The 16,732-nt window shown below is 43.2% G+C and overlaps 1 protein-coding gene across 3 annotated transcripts in view; it reads left to right on the top strand.

The window, feature by feature from the left end:
• Herc3 (HECT and RLD domain containing E3 ubiquitin protein ligase 3) overlaps positions 1–16,732 on the top strand; it is a 102,249-nt gene that overhangs the window by 12,076 nt on the left and 73,441 nt on the right. For all 3 annotated transcript variants that reach the window (XR_005284265.1, XM_038318758.2, XM_038318759.2), the window contains one exon: positions 318–576. Coding sequence is in view for 2 of the 3 variants with exons in the window: in XM_038318758.2 (XP_038174686.1) it covers positions 348–576 (229 nt within the window). In the remaining variant the exon portion in view is untranslated. The remainder of the gene's footprint in view (positions 1–317; positions 577–16,732) is intronic.

Genomic DNA, 16,732 nt, shown 5'->3' with positions numbered 1-16,732 from the left:
GGAGATTTAGCGAAAATTTCATTTTAAGTGCTTAATAAAATGCAAAACAGCATCTTTATGACTTGTAGCTACTTTTGACAATATTAACGTGTTTTGTTTTAGTATGCAAGATGTGATGAACACCATTTTTAATTATCACAAAAGTAATGGATTTTGTTCCATTTTCTTCAACTATCACATCTTTTGCTAACATGGGAGGGTTATTTTATTTTCATTGGTTGAATTTGTTACTTGATTTCTTCTGACATTTTAAAACTTGTTTTTTAATTTTTCTCCTTACCCCCCCCCCCCCGTTTTTTAAACAAACTGTCTTCCAGGCCTATATGACTCTCTGAAGGATAAGAACAATGCTATGTTGGGGGTATTGGTCTCTGGGCCAACCAGGCATCAGTTCCAACCTGCGAGGAGGAATCGTGGCTGAGCCCCAGGTGTGCCGCTTTGTGTCAGATAGAAACATCAAGGAAGTGGCCTGCGGAGGAAACCACTCCGTGTTCCTGCTGGAGGATGGAGAGGTTTACACGTGTGGTGTGAACACCAAGGGGCAGCTTGGCCATGAGAGGGAAGGCAACAAACCAGGTGAGTGCCACTCCTGCTTGGTTAGCAGGGCACCGCTACGGCAGATGGTAGTGGGTCATTCCTTACCACACCGCTTTCTTCGGCTCCTTCATGTAGTGCAGCATTCCCCACTGACCTGTGTCTAATTTAAGATATGGAATGGAAAATGGAGTTTCTTCTTTTAAACTTATTATATAACATGCAAATCAGGATTGAGAGGTGATTTTCCCTCTTCATTGAAAGTTAAGATGTGGCCATTTTAAACGGAGTCCTCACGTGCTCAGTATCAGAAGTATCCTCCCGATTACCTCTTCGTTCTTTCGTTTCTGCAACATGCTTTGGGAAGCATTCGGCGCTTAGCGCTGTGTGGGACTTTGCGGCTGAGATGAGGGATGCAGTGATGAGGTAGGACCGTGATCCTTATGGCAAGTGCTGCGTGGATGTTTGGGTGCAGGCTGTGACCCGATAGACTGGAGTGGGATGGAGGGATGAGGTGGGCAGAGCAGGAAGGAGGAGTCGATGTTTGACCCATGAGCCTGTGTGTGTCTGTCTGTCTGTTGCTGAGTACAGAGTATATGCCAGGGTTTGGGTAGACACAGGTGTGTGTGTGTGTGTGTGTGTGTGTGTGTGTGTGTGTCTGTCTGTCTGTCTATTGCTGAGTTGCTGAGTACAGAGTGTATGCCAGGGTTTGGGTAGACGTGTGTGTGTGTGTGTGTGTGTGTGTGACCGAGTACAGAGTGTTGACCAGGATGTGGTGGACAGGCGCCCTGGTGCTGTGCCGCGTCTCATGATAAGGGCGGTAGGAAAGGCTCAGCTGAAAAGGCAGGCGTTCATTAGTGTCTTCACGTTAGTGCTTTTCACTTACTTCCGACAACCCGTGTGCATTTTCAAGCCTGTTAGTTTACCTCTTTTGCTTCTCACTTTATCATTATAGAGCCTAGATTTGACACTCAGTGGCCACAGAGTGTCGGCTTGTGATCTTGGAGTGGTCGTGCTGAGGTGAGCCTTCTGGAATGTGACCGTGGTCCATAATCTAACACCCTTGTGAGCCAGTTTCTTTGATCCCTGTTGTTCTTTCACGCAGCCCAGATCAAGTCTAGACATAGAAGCTTCACTGAAGAACAGCCGAGGGGGCTGGAGAGACGGGCGGTGGTTGAGAGGTTGCTGCTCTCCCAGCACCCATGTCAGCTGGCTCAGAACCTCCTGTAACTCCACTCTAGGGAATCCAGTGTCTTTTTCTGGTCTCTAGGCACACATTTGGCACATACTCACACAGACCAACATAAATTCGCATTGTAAAAGAGAGAAGAACAGGCATGGTGCCCTGTAACCCCAGCATCTGTGGATCCGGAGGATTCAGGAGGGCTCATCTGTATTTATTAAGGGAAATTGCATCAGGTGACCTGATTTATGTTGTTTCCTCCGTATGTACTTTATCCTATGGCATGTGGCTATGCCCTGCTGTCCCTGCTGTTTCTCTGCCCAAATGTCAACCTTAATTTGTAATCGTGACTTCATGTTGAGCAGTTGAAAACAGCAGACTACAGGATTTATGTGGGGTTTGACGGTGAATACATGTAATCTTAGCACGTGAGTGGTAGAGGCAAGAGGTCCCAGATTCCAAGGCTGTGTTCAGTTATAAAGCATGTTGAAGGCCCGAGTCCTCTGTCCCAAATCATGAAGTGTATGAGTATGCTCAGTGGCCCTCCCCTTGTTCACTGTCTGCCCCCAAGTCCCTACGTGCAAAGTGCCCACAGTTTGTGTTCATGTGGGTGTAATTGCAGCTTTCCTAACCTGTTGCCCCGATTCTTGGGATTGTGAAGAATGGGTTTGTAGGCTTACCTGTCCACAACGTCCTTTTATACAATGCATCTAATATGAAAAGCGTTCAAATGATTGATCGTTCTGTGCAGTACAAGACAGTGAAAACTGTCAAAAAGTGCATAAATTGTATTTATTATGTTTTAACTATCAGTATACTATATAACAACCTTGAAGGCAGTGGGAAATTTTTTATTTTTTGCTGATAGTCTTCTTGGTGGAAAACAGGAAAACTGCAGATCTTTTTCTAGGTCCTTTACAGCTCACTGTCTTACCTTAAGCTCATTAACATCCCATCTCTTTAAGGTGAGAGGCACAGTGAATTCCTACAGGGGGAGTGGCAGCTCGGACCCTGCTCATCTTAGGGAATGGTCACGGTCAGGCAGGAGTTGGGTACCTTGGACTCACCTTACTCCAGTGACTTATTTTTAAAATTTGTGTGTATTTATGGGCAGGAGTAAGAAAGGAGTGGGGGGGGGGGGCAAGGAAGGGGTGTGTGTGGGCATGCCTGTACCATGGGATGTCAGAGTCCAGCTTTGTGAACTCCGTTTTTCCCTTCCTTCTTTATGTGAGATTGAACTTGAGTTGTCAGGTTTTGTATCAAGCGCTTTTCATCTTACCGGCCCTATGCCCATCTTGAAGGATTGTGCTCACCTGGCCAACTCTTGCAGGAGAGTATTCTGGGAGCTGAATGGTCATTCTAATAATAAAGATAGCAAAGCCAGGTAGTCTAGTGCAGGTGTTGCTCAACCCTGTCTGACCCACGTGTCCACTCTGGAGGTAGTCTGTGCTGTTGGTTAATGCAGTATCTCTGGCCCTATCTCAAACGTCAGGAGTCATGCATGATCTTTGCAGTTCTCTCTAGCAGATGAAAAGCTCTGACCTATCTCTGGAATTACAAGACCGGATGCCTGAGCTGAGAGTTTGAGAGGTGGCCAGCTCTTTTTACTATCAGGAAATAAGTGTAGCTCTGGACAGGATTCTTTCTGAGTTTCAGTTCCCCTTTCTGTCAACGAAGGAGACTTCTTGTTCTGGTATTTTTTTTGGGGGAGGGGGTAATTGTTTTTGACACATCCTCCAGGTAGATGTAAACTTCCTGTGAAGCCAAAGATGACCTGGAACAACTGAGCTCCTGTCTCTACCTCCCAGGAGCTGGGATTACACGTTCTTGCCATCCTTACTGTTTTACATGGTCCTGCCTCTGGTAGCTCTCTTCACTGTAAAGGTAGGGGTGCACATATCTCTCGCTGCACATCTTTGCCTTGAATCCTAGGGTGGCAGCTGGTAGGAAAAGAAACAGAAACTAGGTAGCACACTGATGGCAGCCATCTTTAGAAGACACTATAGTGAATGGGTGGGAATGCAATCTCACATTTTCAGAGATCCTCAGTATAGAGTTCATGGAGCCTGTGGCAACCAGCTGGGCCTCTAGAAGTAAGTGAATGGTTCAGAACAACCCTCTGCTTGTGCTTGAGTGAGGCCAGCATCTGCCACAGCCAAGACTGGGTGAATGCAGAAAACCAGAGAGGAACACCAAGAAGGCCTCTGGAGCCTGCCAGGGGTGCTGATCCTACCTGTGATCTAACTTTGTGGTCAGTCATACCCCTGTGTAAATTACAAGAGAATCGAGAAACTTCTGTTCCAAGTTAAGCGAGTATGTTAATTATAAACTCTCCAGCAACTGCGGAATAGTGCCTCTGAATGGAGAGATGTGTGGGTGGGTGCCTCCCTCTCTCGCTTTAACTTTTTCATGGTGTTCTAAATCTGGGCCCCATGGGATTTATTTTTAATGAGTGAAAGAAAGAGACTGAGCTTGCTTGCTCTCTGTGCTTCTTGGGAATCCTTACGTGGTGAGCTACTAGACAGAGAAGGACTGCAGAGGACTGTGGATACAAATTGGTACGTAGAACACTTGACTAGCATGCACCGGAGTCTAGATTCAGTCTCCTGTAGTGGGTGAAAGAACGGAAGGGGAGTGACCTTGTTTTCCTGGCATCAGAATGGACCTTCAGGTGGCACCGGGGAGGAAGCTGCATGGAAGCCCTTTGCCAGGAGGGTGCTCTTATGAGGACCAGGTTGAGGTGTCAGTTCACATTACACCTGTCAGTTGCCTTTGGAATATGAAGTTGTCTCAGACTAAGTATGTGATGATGAGAAGTGAGTTGGAGTTATTCTCATGGGCTTTAAGACCTTAGATGCAGAAATAGTTCATGTGCCCTTTTCTGGCTGCAAAGAAGGTGAGAATGGAGTCTTGTTTTTTGTCAATATTCACTGCATCCATAACACCTACAGCAGTGTAGAGGCAGATGTCTGGTGTAGCCGCATAAAACTCGCTGCTTTGCCTTAAAACGTCGTGTCTTGGAAATCCAATGGCTCAAGGAGCTGTTGAATCCGACCTGCCAAGGAGGAAAGTTGGGAGGTCTCAGGACCGTGGTCCTTGGTTTGGCCTTGTGCCTTCAGTCTGTCCCGCCAGCTCTCAGGGTTGTTTACTCCCTTTGTAACTGGGTGACACATGGGCTTGGCTTTTGATGCCTTCTACAGACACCTGAGGATGGATTTCTTTTCCTCCTTGAGAACATGTGTTGCTGTAGATGCCTTGCGGCTCCATGGTTTCCTCAGACTGTTGTTTATCAGCCTCTCCAGTCAGTACGGCACCTCCGTCCCTGCATGTGACCAGAAGGGGTGCTTTCCTTTTGAGGAATTACTGTGTGTGTAACATGGGGTTATGTGTACATGAGTTCAGTTGCCCATTGGGGCTGGAAGAAGGTATCGGATCCCCTAGAATGTAGTTCTAGGTGGTTGTGGACTGCAGTATGGGTGCTGGGAACCTGACTCAGGTCTTCTGCAAAAGCAGTACATCCTCTTAGCCAGCGGTCAAACTGCAAGAAGTGGCTATTCAAGGATAGGCCAACTATGGCTGTGCCAGGAGTCTGTATAATTGTTTAAGAAGTGGAGGGTTATTGTTTGTGTGTGTGTGTGTGTGTGTGTGTGTGTGTGTGTGTATCTGTGAGACATCCATTTGTAAACAGGCCAAGGCCAAGCAGACCTGAGATAATTGGAAGTATTTTCCTAACAACTTACTGCGTCTCATCAAAACCCAGTGGCCAGCTCTCCTGGGATCTGGCTCTTCTGCATTGTGCCTTTCCTTTTTTCTCCACCCTACATTAGCATATCGGCCCCACCCTCCCATCCCCATTGAGGTAGCTCTACTCATTAGAGGCATAGTAGGATTATTACTAATTCCTTTATGTTCTTGTCCATAGTTTATTCATAATTTCCTAAGACATAGAGTTACAGAACTGGTGGTATAGGGAGAATTGTGTGTTCCCTGTCTTTTGTAGTAAGGCAGACAACCAAAATGAGTTTTCCTTGCTCAAATTATATTTTTATAAGCAACTTAATTTATAAGTGAAAAATAGATATTGAAATCTTTTTCATAAGCTCAGTAGAAACTGTTGTTTGTGTCCATTGATCCCACCCCACTGTCCGCATCCCACCCCTTACTTCTTCACACACACTGATTTCCGGGGTAACGGGGTTCAGTTAAAGATGCCAGGATGAGCAGAGTTGGGCTAAAAGTCTGAGGGTAAAGAAGTCTGCTCACAATGGGAATCATCTGTTCATATTTATTTTTCTCTATCTTTCTCTCTTCATTTTTGTTCTACCCATTACAAACGTTCCCAGTAGTATATATCCTCAAAACCAGAAATTCTCCGGCCCTAGCAGGTTCCAGGGCTGGAATTCTTTTGCCCCATAGAAAAATCAGATAAGGGTTTTGACAGACACACACACACATACACACACAAACACACACACACACACACACACACACACACACAGAGAGAGAGAGAGAGAGAGAGAGAGAGAGAGAGAGAGACAGACAGAACGCCCTGTGAGAAAGTTAGTTAAGAAAGGAATTAAATAATCGGGGTTCTAGAGAGGAAGGTTAGTGCACTGCACTTATAAGAGTAGTAGATAAAAGGTAGATGAAAGTTTTATTTTCAGTAAAATTATGAACAGGGCACAGATTGTTTAAATCAGCGCGCTACTTTTCTCTTAGCATGCGTAGAGGCGACCAGGTAACCAAGCAACCTGGGGAAAGCTAGCGGCTCTGGATCAGATAAGCACATACACCAGACACTGCAGTTTCTTTCTTTCTTCTTCTTCTTTTTGAAGTTTTTTTTAATTGATTTTATTGAGCTATACATTTTACTCTGCTCCCCTCCTTACCTCTTCCCTCCCCTTCAACCGTCTCCCATGGTCCCCATGCTCCCTGTTTACTCAGGAGATCTTGTCTTTTTCTACTTCCCATGTAGATTAGATCCATGTATGTCTCTCTTAGGGACCTCATGTTGTCTAGGTTCTCTGGGATTGTGATTTGTAGGCTGGTTTTCTTTGCTTTATGTCTAAAAACCACTTATGAGTGAGTAGATATGATATTTGTCTTTTTAAGTCTGGGTCACCTCACTCAATATGCTGTTTTCTAGATCCATCCATTTGCCTGCAAATTTCAAGATTGTTATTTTTTTCTGCTGTGTAGTACTCCATTGTATAAATGTACCTTATTTTCCTTGTTCATTCTTTGGTTGAGAGGCATTTAGATTGTTTCCAGGTTCTGGCTATGACAAACAGTGCTGCTATGAATATGTTGAACACATGTCCTTGTGGTACGATTGAGCATCCTTTGGGTATATACCCAAAAGTGATATTGCTGGGTCCTGAAGAAGGTTGTGTCCCAATTTTCTGGGAAATCACCATGCTGATATCCAAAGGGGCTGCATTCATTTTCCTGTAAGAATGGCCAAGATCAAAAACACTGATGATGTCTTATGCTGGAGAGGTTGTTGGGTAAAGGGTATACTCCTGCATTTGTGGTGGGAGTGCAAGCTGATACTGCAGTTTCTAACTGGCCTAGGTCAGGAGTTAGACTTACTGCTCTAAGCAAAGAAGAGACCCAGGCCTCTAAATTATCAGTTCCGGGCTACACTGTTATCAGTCGTACTGATTGTAGGTGTTGTGGGGTAAAACCAGAGCAGCAGCTTGGGCAGGTAGTAATGTCCTTGAAGATTTATGAATATCTTAAATGGTATTCTCTTTTCCTGGACCCTAAACACTGACTGAATGCCTCTTGATTAAGATAATTTGCAGGAAGGCAGATTTCTGCGTTTACCTAGGAGAGAGGAACAAGGCCTGGCAGTGGGAAACTGTTTTGAACTAGGTAATTAATTCCCAAATATGTAACAGAAAGGGAGTGAAAGTCTACAGCAAAAAACATCCACTTTATTCACAAAGCAACAATGCCAAAAAGCCTTGCCTTTTGCTTTAAAAACCTTTACCAAAGCCCTTGGCTTTGATAAGTCACTCATGAAAAGATGACTGAGCAATTACTCTTTAATGTTATGACTTGTAGCACCAGGGATGTGACTTTGGTATAAGCTAATCCTTGTGTTATTAGGGATGTCTGAATTTGTATGAATATCTTTTAACATTTCTTCCTGTCTTGAATAGGCAGGAAGTGTGGTAGGTACAAGAAATGTAATTGAATTTGATTCTGTTAGACTTCCACCCTGGAAACCTTTTGTAGGGAACCCCAAGGGTGACACTTTATGACAAATCCCTAATGCCATGTTTGAGTCATAGCTAGAATTCTTTCTCTGCACTTCCTCCTGGTTAATTTCTTCCTTTCCTGTAGGGAATTTAAGCCAACTCATACACATTGTGTATTCCATCTGAGCACTTCCATAATGCCAGCACTGAATGAAATGGCTCTGCTCTTTGATGAATGAGGTTTATAAAGAAGAAGGTCCAAAAGTCTCAGTTCCCAGAACTGTGACTGCTGCTGCTGTTCGGCTTTCAGCTGGGGTTTCTGGTTGTTCTTGGCATCTGGAGGATGTGACAGTTCTTGGTGAAAAGCGTATTAGCTGAGCTGAAAGGAGACAGAAGTCATCTGATACTGACTCCGTGTTACTGAAGCGTGTAACTCTGGTGTTAAAGCAGAAGTCACCATGGGAAATGTCTGAATTCAGCACTGCACTTGTTAGACTCCCCGTGCTTTTCCATTTGAGTGGCAGGTGGCCCAGGAAGTTGCATGACCCTTCTGATGGGGATGGTGACAGTCATCAACCCAATGCTCATCTTTAGTGGGTGGGTGGACCACCTTCTGGTGGGGTTGATCCTAAGTTACTGTTTTCTGCCTGTGACTGCCATTCTCCTTTCTTTAAAGACAGTTGAGATTTTAGAAAATATATGCTTATTAATTAGCTTACATCTTTATGTGAGGAGTTATTGGTGTTTGTAATTAGCATTATTTTAGAAAATAGCCAGCAGCTTGCATTCAAACTAAGAGGCTCCACTTACTTGTCATTGCAAGAATGTTTATACCTATTATAAGCTGTCATCGTCTATGCTATGATTAGCATTGTAAAGCACATTAATCCTCATGATGGCTCTAAATTAGGTCAGTGTTATTGTCTGAAGTATATGTAAAGGACAAAAGAGTTGAATTTGGGATGACAGTTGGATTTTGATAAATCTTTAATGAAAAATATTTGTTTATTTATTTTAAGTGTTTGCCTGCCTGTGTGTTTATGTACCAGTTGTATGTCTGGTGTCCATGGAAGTCAGAGGGAGGCATCAGATCCTGTGGAGCTGGAGTTATAGGTGGTTGTAAGCCGCCGTATGGATGCTGGGCAGTCTTCTGCAGGAACAGCCAATGTTCTTAACCACTGAGCCATCTCTCCAGCTCCCACACAAACATCTCAGATTGAATAGGTCTTCCTGATAGGATTTTATTCTCAATTTGTTTTTCCTGCTTACATCTACTTTCTGTTAATCCTTCCAGAAAAAAGAAAGAAGATCTAAGCTTGATCACAAAGACGTTTGAATTTTTTTAACCTACTAGCTAAACACTAAATGTAAATAAGATACTTTGTTAAAAAATAGGGATAGCAATTCTCCTTTCATTGATAGGATCATTAGACAACTGTTGACAGCTGCATACTTTTTAAACAATGTACATGAGTATGTGTGTGCACACATGCATGTGTTATCCTCAGAAACTCTGCCTTTTCCCTTTAGGACTGGAGCCTGTCAGTAGGGCCCGGCTGGTTGACCAGCAAGCAAGCTGTGATGTCCTCCAGGAGGTCATTACCCTAGGCACTGAAGTCATAAACCTTATTACTATATAAGTTACCCAGCTTTAAGCACTTTGTTGTAGCATCATGAAATTATAAGAGAGTTATTGTATTATACAGAAGAAATTTCAATATATATTTTAATAATGTTAGATAATTTGTCAAATAATAAATGCTGGCACATGTAATAGACTTTCTTTTGGGTCACCAACCAGCTTGCAAATCACGACACAGAGACTTAGTTATTATTTATGAATGCTTGGCTTTATTTTGGGTCTTATTTTAATCTGTTTCTCTTTATCTGACTGGGTTTTTTTTAACCTTTCTTTATTTCTGTATACTCGACTTTCACTGCTTCTCATATCTGGCTGGCTGGCTTCTGGCCTGGGGTGTGTCTGCTTCCTTCTCCCTCTATCTCTCCTCCTCCTTCTCTCTGCCCACCAGCCCCGCCTATCCCTCTTCTGCCTAACTATTGCCCATTTAGCTTCTTATTAGACCAATCAGGTGCCTTATGCAGGCAAGGTGAAACAACTGCAACACATCTTTACATAATTAAACAAATTTACAAATGTCACTTACCTTTCCATTGCTAACAAAGGCAGCAGAAACAAATGCAACACACCTTCACATAGCTAAGGTAATATTCCACAGCATAAACAAATGTAACATCTTTGCCTAGTTAAAGTAATATTCCCAAACAGCAGCATTAGCTTACAGATAATGTTACAGATAATTTCAAAGAGCTGTAAAGTATCTGCCAATTAAATATCCAGGCTGATATATTACGAAACAGCCTGGGTCTATCAGAATCAAGAGTTTGTCATCATAAATTTTGGGGTCCCTGCAGATGCTTATGGCCATCAGGGAAATGATCGTCAAGAGGCAAGAAGGAAATCTGTTTCAATAAGATTTAGTTAGCTAGTGTTGGTTCAGACTTCTAGAGTCTGACACCAGACATTTATTTTAGCTATCATTGTGTACAGTACAATTTTGGAAAGATTTTCTGATGACAGTTCAGTCAACAAAGCTTAAGACATGTTTGTTTACATTGAAACTCTGTAGAAAGTACACACAGCTTCTTCCAGAAAGATATGTTCTGTTTGGCTTACAAACAGTGCTCAAAATAAGGGTCTACAGAGAATGGCTGAAGTAAACATAGTTCCTGTAGGAGTCAGGATTGGCCTGGACATAAGAGAACAGTTACTTGGGTTGTTGTAAAGTACACATGATATGTCTCATAAGGATAGACTGAGAAGCAATACCCAAGATGCAGGGCAGGAAAGTCTGGGATAAACAAGCATAATATTCAAGGGAGTTTGGGTGAAACCTGGCCTTACAGATAGCAAAAGATTACCAGTTTTATTAAGCTACATTAATTCCCAGCATTCTAGGTAGGAGACAGGTAAACATCTCTTTCTTTTGGAGAGATGAGCTTGTTTATATAACTTTTCCTGGTTTCCCTAGTGTAGAGGGTCCAGCCTTTTGCAGGCCAGAGACTGGGAATGATAAGCGAGTTGGGCAGAAAAACATAGAGTTCTTTTTTGAGGGATTAAAAACTTCTTTTTAATTTTCTTATCGTTTTTGTCCTTGTTCTACTCTTTTATGTTTGCTCTGTTCTTCTGCCCTGATGTGTCTCTTCCTCTGCTTCCCTGATGACTTCCTTCTACATCTCTCCTTCTGTATCTTTACTGGTGTGTGTTTTCCTTCTCTCTTCTTTTGGTTTTTCCCTTACAGCTTATATACTCCAGAAAAACCTTTCAAGCAGTAGAAAAGTTACAGTGTGGCTACATTTTGTAATTACAATGAATACAAGTATAAAACAGCATGTTTGTCAGATCCCTTATACATGGTTAACCATTTGAGTGAAAAAGACTTCTCATAGACCAGGAGCCTTTCTGTCATACCTGGTAGTTTTTGTAATTGCCAGAAAAATGGGTTACTAGTTTCACTTTTCATATTTTAGAGTCCTCTCTGTTTATCTTAAATAACCATCTAATTCTTTGTTTTCTACTTACATGAAGTCAGTTGTTTAAAGCTTTGTTTTAGCTATGATGCACTGAATCCCATGAGCACATTTCTCAGTATCAAAAAGTGCTTGCACTAACTGGATTGTTTTCCTTAATCATTAACCTAAACCATAGTGTATAAGGCTCCCCGAGAGAACCCTGTAAGTCCTAGCTGTGTGACACTTCCATGTTCTTATTTTTTCTCCTCTGCAGCCCCTGCCTTATCAGGAGTGAGGACAGCACTTTAAACAGTACAGCTTACAGGGAAGTCATCTTCAGAATACTCCACAGGTGAAAATGCCCAGTGAAGTAGGATATTTCCATGAGTTAATCACACTACCTTAAAGGCAGTGGGGATCCCCCCACCCGTTCACACCATGCCAGATACCAGAGGAAAATGGCAGCAGCGAGCATGTGAAGGCACAGACGTTTCTGGAGCCAAAGCCCTTGGGGCCTTGCCTCTCCGAGATTCACCCCTCGGTGCCTGGCATTCTGGTGGGCCAATTTCTTGAACTCACTTGCCCCCTGCTGCTCCTCTGGCATGGCCGTGGGCACACAGCTAGGACTTACATAATGTTCATCTGTGTGCACCAGGGCCTCTTTCTCTCTCCAGTGAATGAGAGATTATCAAAATTGCCAAGCTACAGAATCACTCCGGCAATACAAAACTTCGGAATTGAGTGGTATGTTTACTCAATGAAGTTAGCGAACATGGACATTGTGTTGACCGAAGGCTGGAGCTGCTAGGGTGTGTGTGTCCCATAGCTGTTAAACTTATTAAAGATCAGAGTTCAGCAGTTGGACTGGCCTGTCTTAGACCTGCTTCACTATGGGTCAGCTTACTCTGCTATGTTTAGGGCTTTATTGTGAAGCACATGGTGAACTGCCTTAGATAATCTTTTTCAAATTAATTTATTTTTATTTTATGTACATTGGTGTTTTGCCTGCAGGTATGTCTATATGAGGGCATCAGATCCCTTGGAACAGAGTTACAGACAGCTGTGAGCCGCCATGTGGTTGCTGGAAATTGAACCCAGGTCCTCTGGAAGTGCAGCTAGTGCTCTTAAACTCTGAGCTATCTCTCCAGACCCCTTAGACAATCTTTACAGGTGTAAATTCCATCCCCACCTAGTCTATAAACTTTCAGATTGTAGGACTGGACTAAACTTGTTGTGTTCTAACAAAATCTAGAACAGTGAGACCATTGATCCAGTTGCTCAGTGACCTTCCTTCCCCCAGCAGCTATCACCTGCTACAAGCCCCTCACTCCGTATCAGGATTCTCTCCCCACCCCATGCTGGGATTTTTAACCGGCTTGATCTTACACCTGTAACTACAGTTGCTTTGAGTTTATGTGTGCAGTATTTGTGTAGTGTGCAGAGCTAAACATCCTCTGGCTCTCACATTCTTTCCTCTCCTCCAGGATGCTCCCTCAGCCTTAGAGGTGTGTGTGTGGGGGGGGGGGCACTTCATAGAGATGCTGAGCACTCGCAGTCTGTGATCTGCAGCATTTTGTGCAGTTAGGAGTCTCTGCACTACACACTGCACTGAGAAGCTTCTCTGACCAAGATAAAAGCAGCCAGCTATAAGGACATAACATAAATATTTAGATGGCAGTTTGACAACATGAAGGCAAACCAGCATCTATAAATTCTGCCCTAGGGCCTATGACTTGCCTAACCACATGTTTTGACCGTGTTTATAATGCCAGGCATGAATTCCCTTCTGTGGAGCAGGCATCAGGTCTGATCTAAAGTGTGGTTGTTGAACAGGCATGCCACTATTGCCCCAGTGGGCACATCTTGCCTGGTAGGTCGGTATTGTATGATGAAGGGTTCAGTTTTCGCTCAGACCGTTGATACCTTTTCTTCCCAAACACTATGCATAGTGTTTATTTCCTCTCTCCGACTGCACCTTTCCACTGTTGGCCTTTCTCTCTCTGTCTCCCCCATCCCCCGTGTCCCCCGATCCCCTTCATTTTCTCTGGTATCCACTGTTCTGCTCTATTTCTGTTGAATCAGTGTGCATAGCTTCCATATTTATGTGAGCGTCTACAAAGTTGGTTTTGTGCCTGATTTATTCACCTTACGTAGTATCTTCCAAACTCATCCATATTTCCCCAAACCACAGAATTCCATCCTTTTATGGCCAAATATCTTACTATGCATAAATTCCAAATTTATGTTATTCACTCATCCATCGTTGGGTGCTTAGTTTGATCCATACCTGCTGTTGTATATCTCTGGATGTATCATCCTGTTTTCTCCTGACCTGCTAGGCTTCTACCTAGAAATCTGTCACTCTGATTCTGTTATATGTGGCTTGAAAACTGTTCTTGCTTCTTTTATAAGTTTCTCTTTATCTTTGACTTTTGGCTAAGGTAAATCTAATTGGAGTTGTAATACACTATTGTTCCTGAGTATTGGCAAGTTTTAGTTATTATTTATGTGTGTGTGTGTGTGTGTGTGTGTGTATCTCCCGTGGCTTTCTCCATTTCTTTGTCTTCCTGTGGAATTGCAACAATTTGTTCCTTTAAGGCTGTTCTGTCAGCTCTGCTTCTTCTTAGTCTGTCGGTTTTCCTTTTGAGACAGCCTCCAGCTATCCCTGAACCCTCAACCCTTGGCATCTCCCTTTTAGTACTGATGTCATAGGCAAGTATACCATGCTTAAATGTGGCATTGCTATTCACTTTTGTATTTTCTTCCTTTCTAGGTGAGTCAGTTCTTTGACTTCTTTTTACATTCTTTTGCTTGAGCTAGTCTGCTGCTGTGGCTCAGTTATGTTTTTTGATTCCAGTTGTTGGATTATTGGTTGTTCTGAGTACGCTCATGTCAACCATGTGTGTGGGTCCACTAGTGACCTAGGCTGTGGATGTTCATAGTAGTGATGGTGTGTTACAGCTCTGCTGAGGTTGGGCTTTCTTGCCTGCAAGCCTGGCTTTAAGGTAAGCATTGACAATTTACCCACTTGCTGCGGGTCAGTTTTTATGATGTGCAGGTTTGTCTGTGTCCTGGGAGTCAGTTTGAATTTCAGCCTTCCACTCATAGAGCTATGGTGGGATGAGAGGAGATGCAAGATCTGGAGTATACTGAGACAGCTTGCCTGTATTTCAGCAGAATAAACAGAGAGAAAGCATCCAGGCCAGAGGAAGGTCAGAAGTGTAACCCTCAGTGGCTGCCCCTAGGTAATCCACATCCTCTGTCTAGTCCTTACTACCAAACACTGCACAAACCCTGAGGCAACCTCACCATTAGGGTCCAGCTGTTCAGACCTGTGCGCCTCGGATCACAGTTTATACTAAAACTCTAACAGGTAACAGTAGGGAAGCTTACGATGAAAACTCCAGCAGAGGGACTGGTTGTCAGAGCTCTGGGAGGAGGGGAATGAGCCCACGGGTGACTGTGTGTGGATTCCAGTTTGTGGAATGTTTGCAAACCCAAAGTGCAGCATGCAAGCATTCCCCCTCAGGTGTAAGTCCCAGCACCCCATAGGGTTGAGCTGTCCCATCATAGTACACTCAAGGTGCTGGAGACTAGGCCCAGCTAGCTGGCTGAAGAACAAGACAGCACAGGGTAACCATGACTTTCTGGCCACAGGACATAGCCTGTGGTTACTACATGAACACCACAAAGGCAAAATGAGGGCTCGCAATGACACATAGACCCTGCGCTGAACGGTTGGTGCATGGCCAAAACAGCCACATGATTGACCTCCTTAGAGGAAACCTGTCCTCGTTTTAGCTACCCTCTCCTTTTCATGGTGCCATTAAAATCTATTTTTCTGTAGAGACTGTTTTGATATTGCTTAAATCAATTATTTAAATATTTACATGCAAATTCTACTTGTAGTGAGGAGCTGCGGGCTGTGTTCCTGCCGCCTAGCTCCCGGCCGCCTAGCTAGCTTATGCCTCGAAATAACAACACACAACTGTATTCTTTTAAACACTGCCTGGCCCATTAGTTTCAGCCTTTTATTGGATAATTCTCACATCTCTCTTTAACCCATATTTAATAATCTGTATAATAACACCACGAGTGGTGTCTTACCGGGAAAGATTCAGCATGTCTGACCTGGCAGCTGGCTCCATCGCATCTGTCCCAGAAAGGAGAGGCATGGCGATTGCTTGAGGCATCTGCCTCACTCCCAGCATTCTGTTCTGTCTACTCTACCCACCTAAATCCTGCCCTATCAAAAAACCAGTTTCTTTATTAACCAATGAGAGTCCACAATCATCTACTTTTGTGCATTTTCATTTTTCTGTATCCTTTGTATTCCTCTTCCATGTCCCTTTGTAATATCTAATTTCTGTTTTGCTACTTATTTTCTTGAGATAGGTTTTCACCACAGGGCCAAGTCTGGCCTCAGCCTCCAGAGTGCTGTGACTCTAGGCATGAACCACCATACCTAGCTTTAATATTTACTTTTAAATTCTGCCTCATTTTTTCTTTTGATTTTATTATTTTGTTCTTCACCTAGACACTTTTCTGTTCTTTTATCTCCTTGTGTATCCTGCTTTTAATTTTTCCATTATTTTTATTATTTGCTTTATTTTTTTTTAGATCTCTAACTCTTTTCTGTTCTTTGCTTCCTCCTTCTATTACACTTCGCTCTTATTTTTATGTCTTTTAGTATTGTCCTCTAGTACTGTTTTTATCTTTTCATATTTCCAGTCTAAGTAGTATCTCTTCCTTCACGTAGTATTGTCTTGTTCTCTTCCCTATGTTACCAGAGTTGTAATTGGGTCCCTTCTGCAGTTAGGTTCCATCTCAGGGAGTAGTGCTGGGGTCATGCCTGGCGCATTGAGGATGCCGACTGAGAGTTTAACTATTGAAGCACAGTTGTGAGAAACTGCACCCCAAACCTGCTACAGTGTAGTTCTTCCTGAATTTTGGCAAATAACCCAAGTGACAGAATCTGGGAGTTCAGAAGTTTAAACAAGGAACTTGGCTCCAGGTGCATAAATCTCAGTTTAGAAACACAAGAAATATGGGATGAGGGATCAAGGCAACATGAGTTCTTCAAAAGTTCAAAATGCTGTAGTAGTCGAATCCAAGGATAGTGAAGTGGATGATGTACAGAGAAGTCAAAAGACTGATGATGGGAATGATTGGCAAATACAAGAAGAGTGTGAAGAAGCACCAGAACAGACTTAAAGCAAATACAAGTGAATAGCTGAATAAACACTAGGAGGATGATGTGAGATGTAAAAGTGTTTGG

This window comes from Arvicola amphibius, chromosome 2, assembly GCF_903992535.2.
Source record: "Arvicola amphibius chromosome 2, mArvAmp1.2, whole genome shotgun sequence".
Classification (NCBI taxonomy): Eukaryota; Metazoa; Chordata; class Mammalia; order Rodentia; family Cricetidae; genus Arvicola; species Arvicola amphibius.
This window is presented reverse-complemented; position numbering and strand designations above follow the sequence as displayed.